This window comes from Mercurialis annua, linkage group LG2 (assembly GCF_937616625.2).
Source record: "Mercurialis annua linkage group LG2, ddMerAnnu1.2, whole genome shotgun sequence".
Taxonomy (NCBI): domain Eukaryota; kingdom Viridiplantae; phylum Streptophyta; class Magnoliopsida; order Malpighiales; family Euphorbiaceae; genus Mercurialis; species Mercurialis annua.
The window spans coordinates 56,097,914-56,124,600 of record NC_065571.1 but is presented as its reverse complement, the minus strand read 5'-3'; the positions used below and the strand labels follow the sequence as shown (position 1 = coordinate 56,124,600).

The following is a 26,687-nucleotide window of genomic DNA, read 5'->3' as shown; positions in this document are numbered from 1 at the left end:
AGAGCATATTTACATCTGGTATTATTAAAAAGCAAATAAATAAAAGAATAAAACGACCTCTGTTCCTACCAACAAAATTTATAAGACTAATCAATGAAAAATACTGTTTCAAACTTTCACATTGTCAATTTTAATCCTTCATGAACTAAAATTGACAGTTTTGATTAAGCCAAATAATAATCTCTAAGAAAAAAGAATTGGAGTACTAGCACATCGCATTTTGAACTCTTCAATTCTATAAACCAAATTCCTCTTCAATTCAATCAATGCATCTTTAAATTCTTTAACCTCCTCCTCCGTTTTCAAATCCTCAATCCCCTTCTCCCACCAGCACAATCTTTCTCCCGCTTCCTCCTGATCCGCCGCCGCCAGCGCGGCAGTTAATCTGCCGTTAAGATATCGAAGAACAACAGACTCCGACGAAGGATTACCGGTAGAATAAGGCCTGCCTGAAGGTGAGAAAGCGACGACGGCAGCTTCTACGCCACATAAATTGTGTAACTCCGTCGCTTTCTTGAACAAACCGTTTCTCCGTTTAGAAAAAGTGACGATTAGAGCGGTTTTACTGTCCAGAATTTTCTTGATTTCGATCCTTCTACGTCCCTTGCCGCCTCTTCTAGATTGTATTCCGGTTGCTTCTTCCTCCGTTTTCATGATCAGGTTAGGGTTAAAGAATACAAAAAATTAACAGAGCGGATTATGTATTTATATTAACCTGAAGAGTTTATATTATTTTTGAATTGTGTTACCTAATTTGGCCTTTCAGTAGTTGTTTCCTAATTGGAATCTACTTATTGTAAAACTAATGAAAATTAAATAAATATGGAAACCCTTGGATATTTTTTAAGTTAAACATTTTGTAATTTATATACAAAAACAAATTGACAAATTAGAACTTGCATTGTCATAATATTTGAAACTGAAAAATCGATCCATGAATTTTTAAATTTTTTGGATTATTCCAAATTTTTAAATTTATATCCACAATTTTTTAAGATTTATATGAGTCATTCGCGATAATTATGATTCGATTCTTTTAATGTGACACTGCACGTCAATTTGAAACTTGTAAATTTGTTAATAGCTCGTCACCCGAACATGTTTCTCTGTACTTTAGGTTCTTATCGATTTTCTGAGAGTCGAAAAAAGAAGCACCTACCATTACTTATTATAGTCTTATAAATTCCATCACTTTGCATAAACCCTAAATATTTTAATTCTAGTTTAAAAAATAATAACTCTTGAAATAAAATAAAAAAAATGGGTATTAATTTAGAATTACATTCAATTTAATTCCCATAAAAGAAAAATGAAAGAATGATAACAAAAAGTTAATTTCTATCATCCTACACCACCAGTACAGATCCGAGTGAGTGAAGCAGGAAATCTACAAAGAATCCCAGCCGTTGATCCATCATCACCAGACCCCACCGGAGGCAAAACCCTTCCGTCAGCAAATAACATCCGTCCATTCACTCCCTCCCTCCGTTCTTCCTCCTCCGCCACCGTCACACCTTCAAGCTCAGCCGCCGCATGGCAGAAGAAACCTCCGCCGCCGAATTTCCTTTCAACTTCAAGGAACTCACCAAGAGAGGCGGGTTTTGCTTCCCCATCGCTGCAAAGCCTCCACCATCTACGCCGACGCTGTAACTCTAACGGGCTTCTTTTGTTCTTTCTAGTCTTGTTCCTGCTCGGCCTGCCGGTGATAGTTGCGGCGGCGGTGGCGGATGATAGAGGCACGTTGGGGTCACGTGACTGAGAAGGAGCTCTAAATGTAATGGCGGGGAATGTTACTCCCATTAGAGTGCCAAGTGTTGTGCTTCTGTCATGGAAAAAAGAACCTGTAGACTGTCCATTGAAAAAAAATAATTAAATTTTGTTGTTTTTATTTTTTTATAATTTTTTTTTTAGTGTTTTTTTTTTAGAGAAATAATTTTATTTTTTAGTTATTAATATTAAATGCCAAGAATAAACAGTAAAAAAATTTCTTTTTTTTGGTACTATTTTAATCTAATTTGAAGCATCATAAAAAAATTTGAGCATAGAGTAAATGTAGTTTTCCATATTTCAAAGTCGAATAAATTACGTTTAGTTTTTTTAATTAATTAAAATCCCAAACTTACTTAATTATAATCCAATTTGTATATTTTAAACACATGATTTCTTTGACTTTAAAGCATAAGTTTTAAAATAAAACTGGATAAAAAAATTATCAGAATTTTAAAACACAAATTGGAGTAGCGCACTGATATTTCTTTCAACAATTTTCATTATAACTATAACAAATAATTAAAAAAATTACAACAATTCAAAGTGAGAAGAAAAAACTTAAAATTATTTTATTTTCAGTCTGTTTAATTCATTGATTTTGTAATAATTATAATTACTATCTATTTTGAAATCATTCAAGCTACCACCAATATAGAAAATAGAAGTGGAAAAACCATAGCCAAAAGAAAAATTAAAAAAACAAAGAGAAATCCCCAAAAAATAGAAATGTAAAGGCAAAGAAAATAGAAGAAATTAAGAAAAATGAAGAATTAAAAATGGTGTAAAAAAGGTAACCTGAGAATCAAGATCGGAGGAGGAAGCGGAGGAGTTGGTCGGAGAAGATTGTAGAGGAAGAATGTCATTAAGTGGATCTAACATTTTAAATTGTTTTTGTTGAAATGGAGAAGATTAGAGGGGTGTAATTATTTGGGGACTGGAACAGCAAAGTTCAAGAGAGAGAAGAACATGAGTAGATAGTGTGAGAAAGTGAAGAAATTTGAGTGCTTTTTTCTGTTCCATGGAAATGATTACACACAGCTCAATTGCTCAAAATATTTTAAATTTTTTTAAATGTTTTTTTAATTAAGAGGTGATTCTAATATTTTGTATGGAGTTTATTAAAATTAGTAGCAAAAAAGGAAAAATAGTTTTAAAGTGCTTAATGTTTTTGAGTTGTTTTTAAATTCATCAAATGGAATCTGAAATAGTAGTTTAAATTAGTAAAAAAAATTCAAAACTAGACTCGATTACCTAACATGAATCGGACAATTTATGCTAATAGGCGCCACCTGATTTGTATATCTATTTACAAAAACAAAAAAATTAATTTTCAATTGTTTTGCTAATAAAGTATATTCATCGATTAAATTTCTCCAGCACATGCGACAAACTAATTTCTGATTTTAAAAATTATAGGTATATTATGTAATTCAACCATTACTTGAAAACCCTTCGTAGAAAAAAAAGAAAATAAACTTTCATAAAAAAGACATCAAATTTTTTATGAAAAAGGACAATAAAAAAATTAAAATACACTTACAAAAAGAAATACTATGGCCCGTAAATAATTTTATTATTATTATTAAAGATTTTCAATTTATTTTTGATTCGTGATAAATTAAACTTGACGCGCTTTATCGATAAATTTCACTTCATCAAAAACAAAAAATGAAAAAGAGTTGACTATTTATTATATTTTATGAAATTAAACCAATAAATAAAAAAAAGGTCACCATTAATAATAAAAATAAGGAATTATTTTTCAAATACCTGTTTTTGGTAAAGTATTTACAACATTTTGGCCTATCTTTTTCTCTTATCCTATATTACCTAATAAGCTAACTTATTTACCAAAAATACCCACTATATTAAAAACCCTTATCTCATTTTAGGTTAAACTTTTACATAGTCACATTTTATTCTTTCTTCTCTCTCTTCTTTTCTTCTTTTCTTCTTTTCTTCTTCTTTTATTCTTCTTTTTCATTGGATTTTCAGTTTATCTCCTTCGATTATTTTTCCGTTCGTCTTTACAGTCGCGCTTCCGTTCGTCTAATTCCAATGGATTTCTCGTCGTTTCCGGTCGTTTTTATGTTCGTCTTTTCCGTTCGCGCTAGTCCGTTCGTCTCTTCCGTTCGCGCTATGGATTTCTCGACTCGTTTTTAGATTTGTGTAATTTTTTTAAATTTTTTGTAATGATTTAAATATTTTGTAAATAAATTATTGTAGATTTATACTTTTTTATTTATAAAATTGTTCCATTATTCATATAATTATTTATTTTGTATTCTCTTATTCATAGATTTGTTTATTGCTACTGATTTTGTAAAGAAAAAATTAATTTATGGTGCATTTGTAGTAATTTTATAATATATTTACGTTTTAGTGTATTTTTGGTGTATTTATAATGTATTTCTGCCGTTTTTATTATTATTATTAAAGATCTTCAATTTATTTTTGATTCGCGATAAGTTGACGCGCTTCATCGATAAATTTTAATTCATAAAAAACAAAAAATAAAAAAGGTTGACTATTTAGTATATTCTATGGAATTAACCCAATAAATAAAAAAGAGGTCACCATTAATAATAAAAATAAGGTATTGACAACAATGAAAAAAAGTTTAAAAAAACATAGGTGGCTGGAGCTTTTTTAGAAAAATAGATAGAGTTTTTTCTATCAGCTTCAAACCACTAATATTTTTTGAACAAAGGGTCAACGCGCCCCTTAAATTTGTAACACGGGGTCGTTAAATTTAATTATTATTTTTTAGCAACTAACCCCAAAATTTTTTATTTTTGGGTCAAATTATCCCATAATTTTTTATTTAAAACACGTAGAATACAAATTAGAGAGGAGGGATGTGGAAAAATAATTAGAGAATTCCCTAATTGTTATAATAAAATTATCTTACATCTATTTTTTGTAATAAAAATATAAATTATTAGATAATCTAACCCAAAAATAAAGAATTTTGGGGTTAATTTCTCAAAAAAATAAATTTAATTAAATAATCATGTGTCACAAGTTAAAGGAGCGTGTTCACCCTCTATTCAATATTTTTTTTGAGTTAATTGCATATAAAACATCACTAATGTTCTTCCATGATAGACTAGTATAGTATTTGTGTAAATATGAATATTAAGCTTTTTAAAATATGATGTTTTCTAGAGTGTAATGTATGTTCATTCTGGATTAAATTATCCTATAATTATATTTTTTAAAATGCATAAAATATAAATCGGAGATGAGAGATGCGGAAAAAAATTACAGATTTTTCTAATTGCTGCGATAAAATTATCTTAAATCTATTTTGTACAATAAAAATATAAATTATTAGTTAATCTAACACAAAAATGAAGAGTTTGAGGTTAGTTGTTCAAAAAATACAGATTGGATTAAATGACTATGTGTCACAAGTTCAAAGAGCGTGTTGATCTTTTGTTCAATATTTTTTTGAATTAATTGCATATAAAACATCCCTAATGTTCTTCCATGATAGACTAGTATAATATTTATGTAAATATGAATATTAAGCTTTTCAAAATATGATGTTTTCTAGCGTGTAATGCATGTTTCTTAAAAAAAAAATACAAATTAAAGGAAAAAGATGATAATGGTTTAGTTTTGTTTTGGGTTTTAGAGGCACTACTCTCATTTTTTAGCGCCGGTCTTCGGTCCGAAAAATCGGATTGTAACACATTCTCTATCATAACTACAACCAGGGCCGACCTTAGATGAATTGAGGCCCTAGGCGGTTAAATAAATATAAATTACATATTAATTGTTTTTAATATAATAATAGATAAGTTTTTATATTATAAGTAATAAAAATATATTGCATGTAAATAAATATACTAATAAATACATAAAAATTTCAAAATTTAATTATAATTATAAAATATTAATACTCTTTAAAATTAAAAAAATCTTGAACGGACTTGTTATCATTTTTTATGAACATAAGCTAAAAAAAGATAATTTAATAAAAATATATTATTAGAAACTAACTTGTAACGAAACTATAATGTCATCAATATTGGATTGAAAAAATACTAAACAAATCATTTATTTAATGTAATTGAAAATTAAATTAAATAAAAAATGACCAAAATAACACAAAAATATAACTAAAAACTTAATCAATTATTTCTGTTGTCTAAAAACTTATTAATTTAGCTTACTATAAGAATTTGTAACAAGCCAAATTATTAATTAAGAATAAAAATAATAATTAACTATAAACAATTGTTTAGAAAAAGGATAATTAACTTAAAAGTATGTTTAAAAATAGTTGAGTTAAAAAATATATATAGAAAAATGTTTAAAAAAGCAACAAAGTTTATTAAGGAAATTTCTATTATATTAGTTTAAGACTTTGGCAAAATTTAAGGCCCTTTAGTACACTTCATTGGCTTATAAAATTTATCAAGATTTGATACCATTTAATAAAATTATGTTGACATTATCATAGGTCTTTTATATATTACGCTGACAACATTTTTTTATAAGAGTGTAATAAAATGTAAAGTGGGCACAAAGATTATGAGGCCTTCATAATGTTGAGGCCCTAGGCCTAGGCTTTAGTGGCCTAGCCATAGGGCCTGACTACAACTTCTTCAATAGTGAAAATACTTAGAATCAGTAGTAGTGTCATGCTCTACAGAGGTGGCCCCAAGCCGGATTGAACCATGAATCGTCCCAACACCGGTAAAATTCTGAACCGAGTCTAAACTGACCCATAGCATTTGTGCTAGTTCAACATTTTTTTAAAGCCAAAGCCGTCGATTTCGGTTCCAAACCGTTTGTTTCGGTTTCGTAATAATTAATTATTGATATATCAATACAATTTATTTATAGTATATACAAACACAAATATAAATATATAAAATATTGTTTATTATTTTCAATATTTTAATTAGTTTTTTCTTCTAAATAGTAATTATTATTTTCATTTTTATTTTATAACATTACATGATTATAGGGTAGTGTTAAATAAATTTATAAACTAAATCTTTTTTTTTTAATTTAATCACGAATTTTAAAACGTTTCAATTATTCATGAAGTTTTTTTTCTCAATTCAATGCACGTGTTGACGTGACACTCATTTATTGGTGTAATTTTGTTAAGATAGACATCATTTTTGACAGTCACGTCATCAGATTATGACCTCGTTTATCGAATTAAGAAAAAAATGAAACTTTTTGCATATAATTGAGATGTTTTAAAGTTCATGATTAAAGTGAAAAAACATGTAGTATAATTTATGATTTTTTATAGGAAAAAGGGTCATTCATGCGCTGAAGATTTATCTTGAGGATCAAGGAAGCCCTCAACGTCCAAAAGGTTCAAGTATACTCTTAACGCCTTAAAAAGTGAACAATCATACCCCCATTTTGGACACATAAATGAGACGTTGGGTGTCTGATTCTCAAACTCAAGGGGCTGACTGTTCACTTTTTAAGACGTTCGGCATATTTGAACCGTTTCGGGCATTAAAAACTTACTTTATCCTATAGTTAAGGTTTGAAGGTATAAATGAAACTTTTCCTATTTTTATAACATTATTCTTTAAGTTTAATAGTTTTATACTTTTTTTCTTTCAAATCGGACAAAATCGAAATCATGAACCAAAACCGGCTAACTTCAAACTGTATAAATGGCGGGTCAAAGCCGATTCATGTGTTTCTTCGACTATAAATGGGCAGTTCTAAATCGAAAACCTTCGGTTTACAAACCGAGCCGACTCTTAGTGCTCTATCCTTGCCTTCTTGGCACTACCACAGTCTCCGATCATAATTTGTTTATAGGTGTCTTAGCCACCAGGTTTAATAACTCACTGGATGAGTCTTCATCTTCAATTAGCATATTCTAATTTCTCTCTAGTAAAGGTTCTGAATTCATCAATTAGAGACATTGTAGGGGCTTTGTTCTCCAATCTCTCTTTCACTTTCAAATTTGACATCTAAACCTCCTGTTTTAATCGGTTAAAATACTACTTTGATCACTGTTTAATTAAAAAAAAAAATCGTCGTTGTTGATTAAACTAGGGTTAATTCCTAAAAAAATCACGAACTTTACACGAAATTTCATTTTAATCATGAACTTTAAAAGTTGTTATTTAAAGGCATGAACTTTCATTTTGTTTCAAATCTATCGTCAAAGTAAAATCCGGTGTATTTTATCGAATCAAAAATTCCTAATCCTATATACTCTAACTAAAAGATAATAAGATTTAATGTCGATTTATGATTTGGGTCTTTCATTAATGGTTTATTGAAGAATTTAGTCAACAAAAATACACTGAAATGATAGATTTGAAACAAAATGAAAGTTCGTGCCTTTAAATGGCAACTTTTAAAGTTCATGATTAAAATGAAATTTCGTGTAAAGTTCGTGATTTTTTTAGGAATTAACCCTAACTACCAGTTTGACATTTTTAATATGTTAGAGTAAAAACATAAAATAAATAGAATAAAACATAAAAACAATTACAACTGAAAATAATTTAAGAAAATTTCTTACAGTATATTATTTGGTATTTTAGTTTCAACTTTATATTATTTTTAAATATATTTACAGGCCATATCTATTTTTAATTAAAAATAGTTTTTTCTTTTTTTAATTTTTAAAATACCTATTTTCACTTTTTACTGATTTTTTATAGACTTTTTGCTAGTGTTTTTTTTAATATTTTTTAGTATAATTATAATATTTTTATAGTATATCTATTGTGTTTTTTTAAATATAACTATTGTATTTTTTTTTAGTGTAACTATAACGTATCTTTAGTGTTTTTGTAGTGTATGTCATAAAAACACAGTAAATACACCAGAAAAATATAGATACACAAAAAAAACACCAGTCAATAAAAAAAACCGCCACTACCTGTGGTAGCATATATTTATTTAAATATAAAATTAAAATTTTAATAGGATGATTTAGAGAAGGTTTAATTATTTAAAAACCACCCACTTTAAACTTTTTTTTCGTTTATACCCTGATTTAAGAAAAAATTCATTTATACTCTGACGTATGTGTTTATGTTTCACCTCTATTCCGAAACACTAAATTAACCTCTTTTCATTTAAAAAAAAGTTTAAAATAGTTCTTCATGTGGAGAAAAATTCATTTCTAATCAAACTCTAATTAGTTTAGGTTAAAAATGAAGAACAATTTTAAACTTTTTTTTAAATAAAAAGAGGTTAATTTAGTGCTTTGGGGTAGAGGTGGAATATAAATACATACGTCAGGGTATAAATGAATATTTTTTTAAATTAGGGTATAAACGAAAAAAAAGTTTGAAGATGAGTGGTTTTTAAGTAATTAAACCTTATTATTGAATTTGTGTTATTGTTAGTTGGATGGATAAACCGATAATAACACACTAATAGGAAATGCCAGCCGTGATTTAAACTTTGTAGCAAATTGCAGGTTAAAATTGAGATACTTTTGTATAGTTGGAACGAAAATGGTGTCCATTAGCTACAAAAAGTATCAATTTAATACAAAACGACAAAAACATTAAAAAGAGACGATAATAAAATTAAAATATTTTAAATTTTCAAGTTGCCAATTCAATATTCCATTCCGCAGCAGTCAACACAAATCTCCAACTCATGCAGCCACCATCATCAATCAGGCTTATGCTTTTAAGAGTTTCAAAATCCAATCCCATTTGGAGAGAGAAATTTTATTTCTATTAATTTAAATATCAATTCATAAATTTATTAATATTTAACATAAATTTTTAGTTAATAAAATATTATATTTAATTTTAGAATTGAATATTCAATTCTTTGCCTTCCTTATCCAATCATCTCTCTTCTTTAGATTTGGAGATTGATTTACACTTTTTTTATACATTACTACTAGTATTTTTCAGTTTAATCTTTTATATATGAAATTTGTTTTATTTGATGTAGTGTTTTTAATTTGATTTTGATTTGCATGTCCAGAATCTCAATTATTTAAATTTTTTGTTTATTTACTCTGCCTTCAGATTTAAAATTTTATAGTTTTAAAAATATTTTTAGTGATAAATTAAAATTTAATCTAAAATAAAATAAGCTGTAAAAATTCTAGATGTAAACGACATGCAAGTCCATTTTTATTATTGTTGTGCCGGAAAAAATCTTCAACTAATTCTTTTCTTGTCTCATTTAATATATTAGTAGATTAGATACTTTATTTTTTTTATATCTTTTGCAACATTTGATTTAGTAGGATGTAATTCAATTTTTATTTAATCTAATCTATTTTAATTTTTTGTAATTTTTTTTAAAAATAGGAAAAATGGAAATAAAAAATAAAAAATAATTAGAAAAATTGGAAAAAATTATTAAAATATTATGTTAATAATTCATGATAATACTTTTCTTTTGTGAGGGATTCATGATAATACATTAATAAAATAAAATAGACATGCATTTAGACTTTTGAGAGAGAGCTGACCAGTGGAGTTAGTTAAGTTTAGAGTTAAAACTTAAAAGTTTTAAGTTTTAGAGGGTTAAATTGTTTAATGTTTGGTGTTGGTGTTTGCCACCCAATTAAATGAATAAAAAGCTTTTTTTCAATGGGACCTTTGAAATCACTATGTGCCTCAAATTTTACAAGTGGTCTTTTTTTTCTTTTATGAGCTCATACTCTTCCTCCTCCCACTTGTTCTTCTTTGCTCTCTCTTACTGCAAATTTGACCCTTTTTTCAAGTCACTCAATTTATCCCATTTTACAGTTCCTTCTCTTCTTTAATTTTTATGTGCTTCAATACCCTTTTTCAAAAGAAGAACAAAAATCTCATCTTTTTCACTTCTGGGTATTGATTCTTTATTGTAATTACCATTCTTTGATATAAATTTTTGTTTGTGTTTATAAGTCTGTGCAGTGCATGCATATGCTTGTTTGTGGGTATTGAAAAGTTTGTTTCTTTGTGGTTTTATATGTTATCTTCGCTAGCAAGATTTTAGTTTTCTTTCAATTCAAGCATCTGGGTATACTTTACTTGATTTTACATGTGGAAAAAGCTGTTGTTTTTGGTTTTGATGGATCAGTGAATGTTGAATTGGGATCAGTTGAGTAGCTTTAAGGTGTTCATTTGGTTATTAGTATTAAGATTTGATGCTTGGTCCAAGACAATGGAGAGGTTTATGGCCAGATTTTTATTTCTTTAGCATTAAATAGTTTAGTAAAATAAGATGAAGAATCTTCTTAAGAAGCTTCATATGATGTCTAGTCAAACTCAAGATGTAGAAGGGTCTAATTCTAAGTCTAGCTATGTGTCTTCTTCCCCTGACAGGCTTTTGCCTTCTAAGTCCAATGATCATAGTAATAAACCCTTTTCTGGGATTTCCAATTGGTTGAATTCTGTTGGTAATAGAAAAAGTCCTAGTCCACCATCATCTTTGAAGGTTAGTAGAGGTGATAGGGCCGAACCGTCCGATTCCACGAGTAGTAGTGGTGGTTTGGATGTTGTTTCGGATGCAGTGAGGCGCGATTCGGGGTCTACCACGTCGAGGGACCCTGATGTTGAGGAGGAATATCAGATACAGCTTGCTTTAGAGTTGAGTGCAAGAGAGGATCCTGAGGCAGTTCAAATTGAAGCTGTTAAGCAAATCAGTCTTGGCTCTTGTGCTTCTGAGAATACTCCAGCTGAAGTTGTTGCTTATCGATACTGGGTAAGTATGTCTCTTTTTCTAATCTAACATAGTATGAACTTTTATCATTCAAGACATTTTAGTAACTTGTGTCAATAATGCACTTCATTGTTGGTCAACTTCTTTATGGTCTATGTCATATTCTATATGAGAATGTGTGTGATATGGTTTTTTAGAATTGCTTTTGATGTTTGTAATAACTAAATGAATGAGAAGGGTCCGTGTTGCCAATCTGAAATGGATTAGAATTGGGTCCGAGGTGCTGTGAAATTTTAGGCATGGAAAATGACTGGCAGTAAACAGTCATTGGTAAGCCCCTCATTGTCCTTAGAAGTCCGGCTATCTTTGACTTTAGTTGGCGGGAAACTAGCAACAACGTCACATTTGAAAGAAGAGCAGGAGATGGAATCCGTTGGGATTTTTGAATCTTTCAAGAAGTAAGTGAAATAGTTAATTAGCTGGAGGATCTAGCATTATGAGGGAGAAGTGGAGAAATGGCAGGTTTCCATTCTCTACACCTTTGATGTTACTCTTGAAACTACAGTTGCTGGAGGACAGTTCTTAGTTCTTGCCCATATAGCTTTCCTCTCCTCATCTATCATTAGATGTTCGTTAGCAAATGAAAATAGTCAATTCTAGTTTGGTGCTCATGTTTAAACTAGATTAGTGTCAAAAAGTTGCTCAAAGTTCGGTAACTAATATCTAAGTTCCTTATTTAGTTATTCGTTTCTGATTTCTTTTTGCGCTTAGTGGTTTAATCATAAGTAGTCTTTTATGCATTGCAGTATGCCTTTGTATTATTAGATTGCATATGATAAAAAAAATTATGGCCACATTGTCTTGGAAATTTGAAAAGATGGCTCTAGATGCAGTGGAAATGAAGTCAAAAGGATTTCTTTTCTGTTGAGTAGTTGAGCACCTATTTTTTAACGTTCATAAGTTGGTGTACTGTCACTAGAAATCAACTGGCAAGAAGTTTATGTTATCTTTATTGTTGTTATGTAATTTAACATCTTCCTTAATACTACAATTATAACAATAATTTATTTGTTAAGATGTTTTCAGCACAAAATTGCAATAAATTGAACTGATCAATTTGGACTCATGTTTTCAGTTGACTTGCTTAAATCATTTCTCAAATCTGCACTTATTGATTATGTTTATTTGGAGCTCAATTGGATTTACTATTCCTGGAATAGTTTTTTCTTTTCTTACACTCTTTTCTAAAACTTAAATCTATCTCATGTTTATTCCTTTCTAACTATTCTCATATCGTAGATTTATCCATGCTTCACAGAATTACAATGCCCTTAGCTACGATGACAAGGTCTTGGATGGTTTTTATGATGTGTATGGAATTTTATTTGAGTCGGCATCGGAAAGAATGCCTTCGCTGGTTGATTTGCAAGGAACGACTGTCTCAGACAGTATTAGCTGGGAAGCAGTTCTGGTTAATAGGGCTGCTGATGCTAATTTATTAAAACTTGAACAGAAGGCACTACAGATGGCCGTCAAGTCAAGGTCGGAACCTCTGGTTTTTACAGATAGAGAATTTGTACAAAAGCTTGCTGTTTTAGTTTCTGATTACATGGGTGGTTCAGTTGTGGATCCGGGGAACATGTTAAGAGCATGGAAAAGTCTTAGCTACAGTTTGAAAGCAACTCTAGGTAGCATGGTTTTGCCACTTGGTTCCCTTACAATAGGACTGGCTCGCCATCGTGCATTAATGTTCAAGGTACTTGCTCATCCTGATTTTTGTAGTTTAGGATTCTGTATTGAAGTTTTGCTATTGATGAAGCTCTTACTACCTTATCCGAACGTATTCCTGATGTTTTTGTGCTACTTTTGAATTATATGATTTCAGTTGAAACTGTTTCAGTAAAAGCTAGCTTATTTGCTTATTGATTGATGAATGTAGACTAAAATTCATGAATGCAATTGAGAGTTTATTCTAATTTCTTTTCTCGTCTCCTGTTGTTTTATATGGTTTAGGTTTTGACTGATAGTGTGGGCATACCATGCCGACTTGTAAAAGGTCATCAATACACCGGTTCTGATGACGTGGCAATGAATTTTGTCAAGCTTGATGATGGAAGGTAATTGCAGATCTAAGTTTCTTCTATTACTTTTTCTTTGTGGTGACAACCCTTTTTCTTCCCCTGTATTTATTTTTAAAATGAGCTGGATTGTTATTGGATTTATTACTGTTTTTTTTCACACGAGAACATGATATATCATTCAAAGAATATGGGCTGCTTGACTTTGATATTCCACTCTGTTTAATTTTCATATCTAGATGATGCTATTGGATTCATATTTCTCAAAACTTATATTATCCTGTTCTCTTTTTAGATTTCTTACAATCATTGCAGCTGCACATGTTTTGCATATTAGGAATGGCTGTGATTTTCCATGCATAATTGTCAAACACCCCTTTGATGATCTCAGAGAAAGAAATACTCCCTCCGTCCCACTCTAATTGACAAAATAACTAAATTACAATAACCAATACAAACTAATAAATGACATAGAAAGTTACTTGTATATCCTTCTATTGATAATAGAGCTAATTAATGCTATTAGTATATTAGTTAAATTTTCATTAAATATTCACCATTTTTCCATAAAAGACATGACTTTAAATGAGGGTAAAGATGGAAAATTAAAGGAAAAAATTATAGTTATGTTAGTTTTGTCAATTAGAATGGGACACCAAAAACTCCATATTTTGTCAATTAGAGTGGGACGGAGGGAGTAGTTTTTAAGTGTATATATGTTTTTCCTTTTGAAAATGCTGAAGAACTTATTGAGATGATGACATGGCTCCAGGGAATACATCATTGACCTAATGGCAGATCCTGGGACACTTATTCCTTCCGATGTAGCTGGATCACATATAGAGTATGACGAGTCTTTCTTTACTGCCAGTCCTCTGTCTCGAGGCATTGGCTCGTCTTATTTAGCTTCTTCTGGTAGTGGAATCGGGAGTTCATTTGAAGACCACTCAGATGTGGCTCGGGAGAAGAGATCAAGAATAAGAAACAATGCTGCTGGAGGTAACCAAGCTGATGACAGGTGTGAATCTTTTCAATGTACAAATATACCTGAGACAAGTAAAGGTGAAGTAGAGTCAAAGATGTGTTTAGATGGATTTGTGAAATCTTCCGATATGGATGAGTTAGTGGTGCAAGAGGGTCCTGGAAGACCTAATTATCCTTTTGCACATGCAAGATCTCCTTCATGGACTGAAGGTGTTAGTTCTCCTGCAGCTTATAGAATGAAAGTGAAAGATGTTTCACAATACATGATTGATGCTGCCAAAGAGAATCCACAGCTGGCCCAGAAATTGCATGATGTGTTGCTAGAAAGTGGTGTGGTGGCTCCCCCTAGCTTGTTTACCGAGATTTATTCTGAGCAGTTGGATGTTTCAACTATTAAGGCAAAGTCTGGTAAAGAAGGTAAGGTTGGCCAGAGACAGAAGAGTGGAAACCATCATGAAAAGGATCAGCAAGATACTGGCCTTGCTCGATTCTTGCCTCCTCTGCCTCATCACGCAGCGCATTCAAAAGCTGGTCCTGCATTCAGCCAACCTCAGCAACTTAAACCTGTGGAAGGTTTAGGCGTTAGCCAGCCTTTTGATGTTAGAGAGATTGCTGGACCTGTCTCCTTGCAGTCTGAAGTAACTCCTGTGAATTATGTGAAAAAGGTTCCTGTTGCTGCTGCAGCTGCTGCTGCGGCAGCTGTTGTTGCATCTTCTATGGTTGTTGCTGCCGCGACAAAGGCAAGCACTGACTCAAACTTTGAACTGCCTGTAGCAGCTGCTGCCACTGCCACTGCTGCAGCTGTAGTTGCGACTACTGCAGCTGTCACTAAGCAGTATGAGCAATGTGGACGGAGCGATGGAGATGCAGACAGTGCTGGCTATGAGCCAAGGGGTAGTGGAGGTAAGGAACGTGATGCTTTAGGAGAAACCTCAGAAGGTGAGAGAATATCAGATAGGTCAGCCAGTAACGAGAGCTCAAAGTCTGATGTGCCACTAGATGATGTTGCTGAGTGTGAGATTCCATGGGAGGAAATTACCTTGGGTGAACGAATTGGACTTGGTACTAGTCTTTGCATATTTTACCAATTGCTCCTTTTTGCTGATATTTCATTTCATTGTTTTATTCATTATTGTCTTTTGTATTGAAGGATCATATGGAGAGGTATATCGTGGAGACTGGCATGGAACGGTGAGTATTCTCATGTCAATTAAACATGTTCACCATTTTCTCCTGCATATATTAATTTGAAAATTTTGCAGCATATATACCCACGGAGCCTAGATTATCTGGTGCAAAAAGAGTGAATAAAGGACTAAAAATTTTGGTAAAAAATAAAAGAATATATGTTTTACTGATTGGCATCAAAACATAGGAAATTCTTTCTTCGTGCTGTTTAGGGAAACAGGGATTCATTCTAGCTGCTATTCTTCATATTAGGAAATATCTTCAGAAATTACTCTCTTATTTTTGACTCTCATACTGCCTAGTTTTGGGAATGGAATTCAAGGAACAATTTCCTCACAGGAAAAGGCTTATGTGATGGATAAAGTTTGACAATGTAGCCATTGTTGATTGTATTAGTGGATTAAGGATGAATTATACAAATTGAATGTAACATCAGCTAATAGTTCTAGCTTTTATATCTTGTTATTTATAGCTTTATGCGTTGACCTTTTGTCCATTTCATTTTAAATAGGAAGTTGCTGTGAAGAGGTTCCTAGACCAAGGTATTTCAGTTGAATCACTTGAAGAATTCAGAAGCGAGGTACAAGCCCTCTTTGTTCTTTATCTCATTCTTGACTTACTTATCTTATTGAACTCGTAAGTCAAAGCACAGATTCATATTCCTATAATGTTTCTGGTAACATACGGATTCATATTCCTATCCCTTTTTTTATCCCCTCCATAAGTAGACAGAATATACACATTTCAATTTATTGTATTTTTTTGTACCAATATCTGCTGCAATACTGTTTGTTTTGGCCGTATCATTTGTAAGGGATCATACGGCACTGATATTTCGTGAATCATAATTCCTTATAATTTAGAAAGATATATGATACATCATTTTATCCTCCTCAGAAACTGATATGTATTGATTGATTGATGTTGATATGTAAAATCATGATAAATCTTGAAACTTTATGCATATAAAATCTGTTTTCAGGTTTACATGATAATCAAACGCTTGTCTGTGTTTATTCTAGATCTGATACCTTTCCAGATATTACTAGAACTTGTTTTGAAGGTGGATGTCATCCATATTCTGCAGTTACCTTCACTACCTTTTAAAGCCTTACGATTTCAATGATTTATTATATGTGGCATCAGATGAACAATTGAATGCATGAGCAATGAAAAACAAACTCAAATTTAAACGTTTAAACGGACTAATGTTTTATGTATTATACAGATGCATTGTTGGTCACCAATATGCATGCTATTGTAGAAATTTTCTTTTGCTTGAATATTAAAATGTAAGCACATATCTCCTGTTAAACTTTACAGTGTACCTTAATTTAATTCACACAGTGAGTATTAGAAGTCTATTCCTTCATGGATTATGGATCTCCGGGGTTACAACTAAATTAAATTGCTTATATTGTAATGGGAAAACCCACTGACCCAAATTTAAGCTAATTTGTGCAAGCTTATTGACACTCTCCCGTAGTCCCATGTAAACTGGGATTATTTGATATTTAACATTTGGATGAAGTTGATCCATTGTATTTTGATAAAGTTGAAGTATGCTACAATTTGTCTCGAACTTACTCTCTTGTGGCTTAATCTGCAAGGTCCGAATCATGAGAAGACTGAGACATCCCAATGTGGTTCTCTTCATGGGAGCAGTAACCCGTGCTCCAAATCTTTCCATTATTACAGAATTTCTTCCTAGGTATGCTTCTTGGTTTTCCATTTAGTTGTCTTTGCTATATGTTCATCTTAAAGGAGCTCGGTGTGCGTTTTGCAGAGGTAGTTTGTATAGATTACTTCACAAGCCTAATAATCAATTAGATGAGCGTAGGCGTTTGAGGATGGCCCTCGATGCTGTATGAACTTTTCCTCTTTTCTTTTCCAACATTAGTAAATATACATATTCTCTATCTTGTGATTTTGTTGGACCCCTTTTCTGTCATAAATTTTCAGGCTAGGGGAATGAATTATTTGCACAGCTGCACGCCCATGATAGTACACCGCGATCTAAAGTCTCCAAATCTTCTAGTGGATAAAAATTGGGTGGTGAAGGTGCACTTTGAGAAAGTTTGGACACATTTACTTTTTTCAATCATCTAATGCAGCATGTACTAAAAATCATTTCCTTTCATTTAGGTTTGTGATTTTGGGCTGTCACGAATAAAGCACAGCACGTTTCTATCCTCGAGGTCAACTGCAGGAACGGTAAGCGGTGCTTTTTGAGCGCCTTATGCTGAATAGATCTACATGTAGAATATTGCATGCTAAAAAGTCTCCAAAATTAGGCACTATTGATGGTTGTATTCGGTTATTATTTTGGGTTTCTACCATTTTATAGCGTTATTTACCTTTAAGTGTATCAATATGTCTGTTGCATTTATCCTTCAGGCTGAATGGATGGCCCCAGAAGTGCTAAGAAATGAACCTTCCAATGAAAAGTATGCAATTCTTTACGACACTTGATGATAATATTTTTCAGGGCTCTTGCTAAATTATGTATAGTAACAACATAATATGATCAATCAACTATGCAGGTGTGACGTTTACAGTTATGGGGTTATTCTATGGGAGCTCTGTACAATGCAGACACCTTGGGGTGGAATGAATCCGATGCAAGTTGTTGGTGCTGTCGGATTTCAACAACGACGTCTTGACATTCCAGATTATTTGGATCCTATAATTGCAGATATTATAACGAGATGCTGGCAGACGTGAGTATTGTTTTTCTTTTCTTTTTGTCTTTCACTTTCAGTGATGCAACAATGAACAATTCCTCAAATTCTTGAATGTTGGAGCATAATCATAGCTAGTGCATGTGTTGTGTTGAGTTGCATGGTTGGCACTTTGCGCGTTTCATTGACTCCTCACTTGTTGTCGATTGCAGAGATCCGAAACTGAGGCCAACATTTGCGGAAATTATGGCTACTTTGAAGCCATTACAAAAGCCTATAACCGGTCCTCAAGTGCCCAGACCAATTGTACCTGCAAGAGTTGCGCATAACAAAAGCCAAACGTTGCTAGAAGCAGAAGAACTGGCAGGCTAGCAAAGCAAGTTAGTGATGGTATGGAACCTCAGCATATTGGCTTTCCAGCAATTTACAAAGCTTTCCGGGACGAAAAATGCACATAGGATTGTGAAATGTAGTGAAAGGTTTATGGACATTCGAAGACGAATATGAGTGAGAATGATCGAAGATCATGACACATCATACACTCCAATTTGAGACGATGCTGATTTTTTTAGCTTCCTTGTTTGTATTCTTGTGCAGTCATCCTCAATGTGTATTTGTTTGTAAAAAAAGAAAAAGAAAAATCCATTCGAAATTGTTGTAATCAATGTTTTTTTTCACTTTCTGTATTTTTACTTTCAAATTGGGCAAGGTCTAAAAGCAAAATGAAAAAAAGAAAAGTTGAAAATGAATAATCAATGTTGCTTGGTTTTTAATCTAACAATGTAAAAACAATCAACATAAAAGTATAAATTAGACGTAACATTTATTGCCATTAGCCTAAAATATAAGTTAGACATAACATTTAATAAGGGTATAACAGGAAAAATGAAAATAAAGTTGTGAAAAGTTAAAATATTAATTGTGTTTCTTATAAAAGGAAAAAGTGGATTATTGTTTTGGGACGGAGGGAGTACATGTTTTAACATAAAATGAGCAATAGAAAAATTGTATTGATATTATTTTAAGTTAATTTTTTATAAATAGTATATTTAAAATTGATTATTTTTAGATATATATTATAATAATTTAAGGCTTAAATGCATAAAAAATCACAAACTTTCGCGTGTTTTTGCTATTTAACACGAACTTTTAATTTTGGCATAAAAATACACGAACTATCTGATTTTTGCAATAATAACACGAACATCATTTTGGGCATAAAACGACACCGTTTTTCTCCTAAAACGGCACCGTTTTTGCCTTAAAACGACATCGTTTTTTGAAAAAAATGCAAGCTTGGTCTTATATGCAAAAATTTGATAGTTCATGTATTTTTACGCCAAAATTAAAAGATCGTGTTAAATACCAAAAACACGCAAAAGTTGGTGATTTTTTGTGCATTTAAGCCATAATTTAATAAGTATATTTCATTTTTTTTTGAATTCATCAAATCTCATTAAATCGAATATGAAACCGTTACAATTGTAAGAAATTCGGAATAATTCGAAAACGAAACCCGATGACCTGACATGAAACAGACAACATGCTGTCTGATTCGCAGATCTTACTTACGAAAATAAAAATAAATTATTAACTGTTTCGCTAATTAAGTGCAGTTTTCAATCATTCTTCGATCAAACTTCATCCATCACCCATCACCCACAAACTCACATCATCCGGTTCAACCACCACTTGATAACTCTTTCATAAAAAAGAGACAACAAACCTTCCGCAGAGGAAGGACAACAAACCTTTCACAAAGAAAGGACAAAATAAAACATTTAAAAAAAACAAAACAATGAAAAATAAATAAACCTAATATAGCTCATAAACGATTTCATTTTGTTGTTGATGATCTTCAATTTATCTCCGCTTCGTTGATAAATCTTAATCCATCAAGAAAAAATGGAAAAGAATTGGCTATTTATTATATCTATGAAATTAAATTAACATATATAAAGGGATGGCTACCGTCAATAGCAAAATTAAACCATTGACGGCTGCCGGAGAAGAAACAATAAAAAAATTCTAGACGGCTAGGGTTTGCATTATAAGTATATTTCATATTCACAACAGTTTTGGTATAAAAGTATTTAGTTAACAATTATTTTTAAAGGATTAGGAAAGACAATCAATCTATATATATCTCTTTTTCTTTACCTTCTTTATTTATAATAGTGATTTTTCTTTTTTGACACTAAACTATATTATAAATGACTAAAATGTACATCTATGGTGGCTGAATACATAGTTTGACCCCTGAACTTGTACCCTTTTACCCATCTAACCTCCAAACTTAACGTCTCACCTATCGAACCCCTGAACTTGTTAAATAACCCGATTTGACCCCCGAACTTGATAAATACGTAAACATTTAACCCCTCCGTACACAATTTCTTCTAGAACATTTCAAGTGACAGGTGGACACGAAGGGTTCAATACTTACTTATTTATCAAGTTCAGGGGTTAAATCGGATTATTTAACAACTTCAGAGGTTCGATAGGTGAGACGTTAAATTTAGGGGTTAGATGGATAAAAGGGTACAAGTTCAGGGGTCAAACTATGTATTAAGCCCATCTATGGTTGACAAATCAAAAGGTCATACCATGATTCTAATTAATTATAACAAAATTGAATAGCTTTTAGTAATTTTGCAATTCTTTTACTGTATAACAAAACAAATAAATATTGGCCTGCCTTAAATTCATGAATATTAAATTAAAATAAGATTACATTCCCCTTTTTTGCATGGAGCAAAATCAAAACTTTAAGATGCTAAATAGTCAAATATCATATTGACTATTGAGATTCACAATATTATTTCTTATCAAGGACAGTGAACTTGTATATAAAGAAATGATGAAATAAGTTTGATTAAGAAATCAAAATCAAATCAATGGCGTGACTAAAATTAGAAATAACACTAAAAAATCCTAGCCACCTCCTCTTTTCTTTTCTCTCTAACAAACTCTAGCCGCCTAGAGCTTTTTTCTTATTTTTTCTTCGGCAGCCGTCAATGGCTTAATTTTTCTATTGACGGTAGTCACCCCTTTTGTTTATGTTATTTTAATTTCATACAATATAATAAATAGCCAATTCTTTTTCATTTTTCTGACGGAATAAAATTTATCACGAAGCGCAATTCAATTATCAAGAAGCGACGATAGATTGAAGATCTTTCAGTAACAAAATGTATTCGTTTATGAGTTATACTAGTTTTATTTATTTTTTATTATTTGTCTTTTTTATGAATGTTTTACTTTATTCTTTCTTTATGAAAGGTTTGTTGTCCTTTCTCTGTGAAAGGTTTGTTTTCTTCTTTTTAGAAGGAGTTATATCAAGTGTTGATTGAATCGGATGCTGTGAGTTTGCGGGTGTTTGGAGAAGTTTGAATGAAGAGTGATTGAAGACTGCACTTAATTCGCGAAACAGTTAGTAATTTATTTTATTTTCGTAAGTAAGGTCTGCGAATCAGGCAGCATGTTGTCTGTTCCATGTCAGGTCATCGGGTTTAGTTTTCAAATTGATGGTTCCAGTGATGATGGATCCGGTCTTGATGTGGCCGGTCTAAGTGTGATCTTCAATCTACACAGAAAAGATAGGTTAGAAGGATTCGAGCCGGTGTTGGCTCGAACACCCTCCGATGCCTAAGTCAGATAGACTGAATTGATAAGAGTTTAGAGTGAATATGAGTAATAAAAGGTGTCTTTTACCTGACCTAGATCCATTAATATATAATAGATAGTCATTATGTTGTAGTATGAGCCTTGTTACTGATTTGAGTTCATCTTCTTGTTGAGATTAGGTAAAATCCGTCCTTATCCCTGATTTTGTTGGCGATGCCATGGAGTCTTCTTGTGGAGATGGCGCAGAGAAGAGTCGCAGTCCTCCCGCCGAAGTCTTTTGAGATAGAATACACTACCCAAAGTAACAAGGTACTTTTACATTCTTTGGGACTATTGACTGCGTCCGCCGTACTTCGAGTAAAATGGTTCTTCTAGTGGTGCTGCCATTCTAGTAGAATAGTCCTTCATGTGGGATGGTTCTTTCAACGAGATGATCCTTCAAGTGGAAATGTTCTTCTAGTAATATAGTGCTTCGAGTGGGACGATTCTTTCGATGGAGCAATCCTTCGGGTGGATGGTCTTTCTGGTGGAGTAGTCCTTCTATAAATTGTCCTTCATGTGGGACGGTTCTTTCGATGGAGAAATCCTTCAATGAATCGGGTATTGTGGTACTTTAGTCGTCTGCCTTCGATGTGCTTTGGTTTCGATCTTTGTATGGTGCCTTTAATGGTCCTGCTTGGTTATCTGCCTCCTGTACACTTTGACTCTGAGGAAAGTCTTTTGCTTGAAACTGTCCCAAAACTTGGTTGGGCGAGTTGTGAATTTTTGATTTCTACTTCTATTGCTGCATGTTCGTTAGTACTCTTCTGCATAAAGTTTCATTTTTAATTGAAAGGATAGTCTATGTACCTTCAACGTCTTTTACAACAATGATGTTGTTCTTTCTTTTGCGAGTGGAGATGAAGCCTTTTCTTCGTGTTCAGGGACTTTGTCAAACTACATCTGTGTCTGGGATTACTCGTCTGTTGGTTCTTTTCATAACATCTCTGCGCCTGGGATCTACGTCTACGCCTAAGATCTGGAAATATGCTTGGGACTTTGTCAATCTACATCTGTGCCTGGGATTACTCTCCCGTTGTCTTTTCATAACATCTCTGCGTCTGGGATCTGCGTCTACGCCTAAGATTTGGATATATGCTTGGGACTTTGTCAATCTATATTTGTGCCCGGGATTAATTGTCTGTCGGTTCTTTTCGTAACATCTTTGCGTTTGAGCCTGGGATCTGCGTCTGCGCCTAGGATCTACGTCTATGCCTTAGGCTTTGTCAATATACATATGTGCCTGGGATTAATCGTCTATCGGTTCTTTTCGTAACGTCTTTGTGTCTGAGCCTGGGATCTACGTCTGCGCCTAGGATCTGCGTCTACGCTTGGGATTTCGTCATTCTACATATGTGTCTGGGATTAATCGTATGTCGGTTCTTTTTGTGTCTGAGCCTGGGATCTGCGTCTGCGCCTAGGATCTACGTCTATGCCTGGGACTTCGTCAATATACATATGTGCCTGGGATTAATCGTCTATCGGTTCTTTTCGTAACGTCTTTGTTTCTGAGTTTGGGATCTACGTCTGCGCCTAGGATCTGCGTCTACGCTTGGGACTTCGTCAATCTACATATGTGTCTGGGATTAATCGTATGTCGGTTCTTTTTGTGTCTGAGCCTGGGATCTGCGTCTGCGCCTAGGATCTACGTCTATGCCTGGGACTTCGTCAATATACATATGTGCCTGGGATTAATCGTCTGTCGGTTCTTTTCGTAACATCTTTGTGTCTGAGCCTGGGATCTACGTCTGCGCCTAGGATCTGCGTCTACGCTTGGGACTTCGTCAATATACATATGTGCCTGGGATTAATCGTCTGTCGGTTCTTTTCGTAACATCTTTGTGTCTGAGCCTGGGATCTACGTCTGCGCCTAGGATCTGCGTCTACGCTTGGGACTTCGTCAATATACATATGTGCCTGGGATTAATCGTATGTCGGTTCTTTTTGTGTCTGAGCCTGGGATCTACGTCTGCGCCTAAGATCTGCGTCTACGCTTGGGACTTCGTCAATCTACATCTGTGCCTGGGATTATTCGTCAGTTGGTTCTTTTCGTTGGTGCCCTTCTCTTTTTTTCTCACTAGTATAGTGGTTTTTCTACTGACTGGTACATTTGTTTCTTTTCCGAGTGTCACAGTAGTTTCTCTTCTGACTGTCACAGTGGTTTCTCTTCCGGCTGTCACAGTAGTTTGTCTTTCACAGTGGTTTTTCTTCTGAAATTCCATTAAGCAGCATTTAAATCATTGCAAACTTCAGTAAAAATGATTCAACAAGTAAATTTTAACTCCAATACAATAAAGTGATGTTTTTTCTTTGATTCCGCTACATTCATTTTTATAATTTACTAGATCTATAATATCGATACGATTAAACATTGTCTTACAAGCATCATAAGATAGCCACTTTGAATACTAGTGATATAAAAGGAAAAACTTATCTGTTCGTTTTTGTATGTTGCACTGGTGTCTGCGTCTGGTACACGGTAACTATTCCTTCTACGACACAGAGAGATGAAGATGTTCGGATCAAATAAATTTCCTTGATTTGACAGCTTCATATATTAATTTTGATATCCACTTATGCTCTAATTTGTTTATTTTCACTCGTCACTTCCAATCTTTTTTATGGTTGTCCATCACTGAGAACCAAAATTAAATTTATTCAAGAACGAATTATCGTTCCCACAGACGGCGCCAAATGATGGTTCCAGTGATGATGGATCCGGTCTTGATGTGGCCGGTCTAAGTGTGATCTTCAATCTACACAGAAAAGATAGGTTAGAAGGATTCGAGCCGGTGTTGGCTCGAACAACTATATTACTAGAAGAACATTTCCACTTGAAGGATCATCTCGTTGAAAGAACCATCCCACATGAAGGACTATTCTACTAGAATGGCAACACCACTAGAAGAACCATTTTACTCGAAGTACGGCGGACGCAGTCAATAGTCCCAAAGAATGTAAAAGTACCTTGTTACTTTGGGTAGTGTATTCTATCTCAAAAGACTTCGGCGGGAGGACTGCGACTCTTCTCTGCGCCATCTCCACAAGAAGACTCCATGGCATCGCCAACAAAATCAGGGATAAGGACGGATTTTACCTAATCTCAACAAGAAGATGAACTCAAATCAGTAACAAGACTCATACTACAACATAATGACTATCTATTATATATTAATGGATCTAGGTCAGGTAAAAGACACCTTTTATTACTCATATTCACTCTAAACTCTTATCAATTCAGTCTATCTGACTTAGGCATCGGAGGGTGTTCGAGCCAACACCGGCTCGAATCCTTCTAACCTATCTTTTCTGTGTAGATTGAAGATCACACTTAGACCGGCCACATCAAGACCGGATCCATCATCACTGGAACCATCACAAATTATCACGAATTTCTTACAAATGTAACTGTTTCATATTCAATTTAATGAGATACGATGGATTCAAAAAAAAATCAAATCAATGGCAAACTTTTTGTGGGTAGTTTTGGTTTTTGTTTGGCATGTTGTCTTGTAGATGTTAGGTTAAACTTTCGCACTTTTTCTAAGGCTCCTCTTCCGCCTTCCGGGGGGCCTGCTCCGATTATTAATTCTCCGCCACCACTGCAGTCGGAAATACTATTCACGCGTGTAAATTTTGGAGAGAAGCCTAAAGGTGGAGTTTCTCCATCCGGACAAACTCCACCTATTATAAATCCACCGCCACCATCATCATTACATTTTGGAGAATTGCTAAAGTCGGAAATACTATTTACCCGTGTAAATTTTGGAGAGAAGCCAAAAGGTGGAGTTCCTCCATCCGGACAAACTCCAACCATTATAAATCCACCACCACCGTCATCATTACATTTTGGAGAAATTGCCGAAATGTAAAGTTCCTTCGTCTGGGCAGACTCCACCTATTTTTAATCCCCCATTCCAGTGATCGGCTATCGCCAATATAGAAATATATTGGAATTGAATAATGTTGGATTTGAATCATTTAATTACCAATTTGTTGTTGAGAAATTCATGATTATGATCTATTATGATTATAATTATTCTATAAATTTCAATGCAAGTAGCAGCTTTCATTTGTGTCCAATATAATACAGTAGAATAACAAAATAAATATTTTCTTTTACTATTTAAGTATTAGATAATATTTTTTCATAGAAAAGAATTAGATAATTAAAAAAAAATTAGTTCAATAGAAGTAGTGTTAAGCGGGACCAAAATATATTTAAAAAAATTATTTTGATAATTTTGACATAATTTCTTAGAGTTAACAAGTTTTTCTAGTAGTTTTTGGCATTTTATGTCAATAATTCTACAATGGCTTCAATACTAATTAACTCCGACTAAGATAAATTTGTTAATTAACTATCTAATTGCATACAAAGCAAATTAGCAAAATTAATGTAAAGGTCATTTTCCTTGGTGCATTTGAATAAAATATTTAACATCTTATTTCAATTCATCAAAGGGATGAATTTGCAAATTTTGCTACAGATAAATGTCTGCATTTGTGATTAATATTTTATAATTAAGATACATTTGGTCAAATTTACTAAAGTTGACTTAGTAAAAAAATCAATTTTATTTCCCTAAATTTATTTTTCTTTCATACAATATAGAAAATTATAGAATCAGATAAATTTTAAAACAATAATATATAATTATTTATACAATCATCGGTTCGGTCGGTCCAG

At 32.7% G+C, this 26,687-nt stretch overlaps 3 protein-coding genes across 4 annotated transcripts; 1 reads left to right on the top strand and 2 right to left on the bottom strand.

Annotated features, from left to right (window-relative positions):
- Nucleotides 1-164: 164 nt before the first annotated feature.
- Nucleotides 165-797, bottom strand: LOC126666605 (agamous-like MADS-box protein AGL61). Its single transcript, XM_050359424.2, has one exon. The coding sequence runs from the start codon at nt 652-654 to the stop codon at nt 184-186; it is 471 nt and encodes a 156-aa protein (XP_050215381.1). The 5' UTR covers nt 655-797; the 3' UTR covers nt 165-183.
- Nucleotides 798-1,223: 426 nt separating this feature from the next.
- On the bottom strand, nt 1,224-2,809 carry LOC126666604 (uncharacterized protein At3g17950). The gene is made up of 2 exons (XM_050359423.2): nt 2,566-2,809; nt 1,224-1,848 (listed from the first exon to the last, which is right to left on the bottom strand). Exons 1-2 carry the CDS (start codon nt 2,647-2,649, stop codon nt 1,342-1,344), a joined length of 591 nt encoding a protein of 196 aa, XP_050215380.1. The 5' UTR covers nt 2,650-2,809; the 3' UTR covers nt 1,224-1,341.
- A 7,541-nt stretch (nt 2,810-10,350) lies between these two features.
- LOC126667553 (probable serine/threonine-protein kinase SIS8) lies at nt 10,351-19,008 on the top strand. 2 transcript variants are annotated; one of them, XM_050360540.2, is made up of 13 exons: nt 10,353-11,442; nt 12,719-13,156; nt 13,414-13,517; nt 14,251-15,524; nt 15,613-15,653; nt 16,162-16,230; nt 17,261-17,361; nt 17,437-17,515; nt 17,613-17,711; nt 17,796-17,864; nt 18,048-18,097; nt 18,194-18,370; nt 18,544-19,008. In XM_050360540.2, exons 1-13 carry the CDS (start codon nt 10,963-10,965, stop codon nt 18,701-18,703), a joined length of 3,141 nt encoding a protein of 1,046 aa, XP_050216497.1. In that variant the 5' UTR covers nt 10,353-10,962; the 3' UTR covers nt 18,704-19,008. The 2 variants fall into 2 exon arrangements, with proteins under 2 accessions (XP_055960489.1, XP_050216497.1); XM_056104514.1 differs by lacking the exon at nt 18,544-19,008 and having other exon boundaries at nt 10,351-11,442; nt 18,194-18,374.
- Nucleotides 19,009-26,687: the final 7,679 nt, after the last annotated feature.

Excerpts from the sequence above, each read along its gene's own strand:
- LOC126667553 (XM_050360540.2), top strand. The coding sequence starts at position 10,963 with ATGAAGAATCTTCTTAAGAAGCTTCATATGATGTCTAGTCAAACTCAA. Across the intron at positions 16,231-17,260 it reads TTGAAGAATTCAGAAGCGAG|GTCCGAATCATGAGAAGACT; the intron begins GTACAAGCCCTC and ends TTAATCTGCAAG. Across the intron at positions 18,371-18,543 it reads ATAACGAGATGCTGGCAGAC|AGATCCGAAACTGAGGCCAA; the intron begins GTGAGTATTGTT and ends TGTCGATTGCAG.
- LOC126666604 (XM_050359423.2), bottom strand. The coding sequence starts at position 2,649 with ATGTTAGATCCACTTAATGACATTCTTCCTCTACAATCTTCTCCGACC. Across the intron at positions 1,849-2,565 it reads CCTCCGATCTTGATTCTCAG|TCTACAGGTTCTTTTTTCCA; the intron begins GTTACCTTTTTT and ends TTCAATGGACAG.
- LOC126666605 (XM_050359424.2), bottom strand. The coding sequence starts at position 654 with ATGAAAACGGAGGAAGAAGCAACCGGAATACAATCTAGAAGAGGCGGC.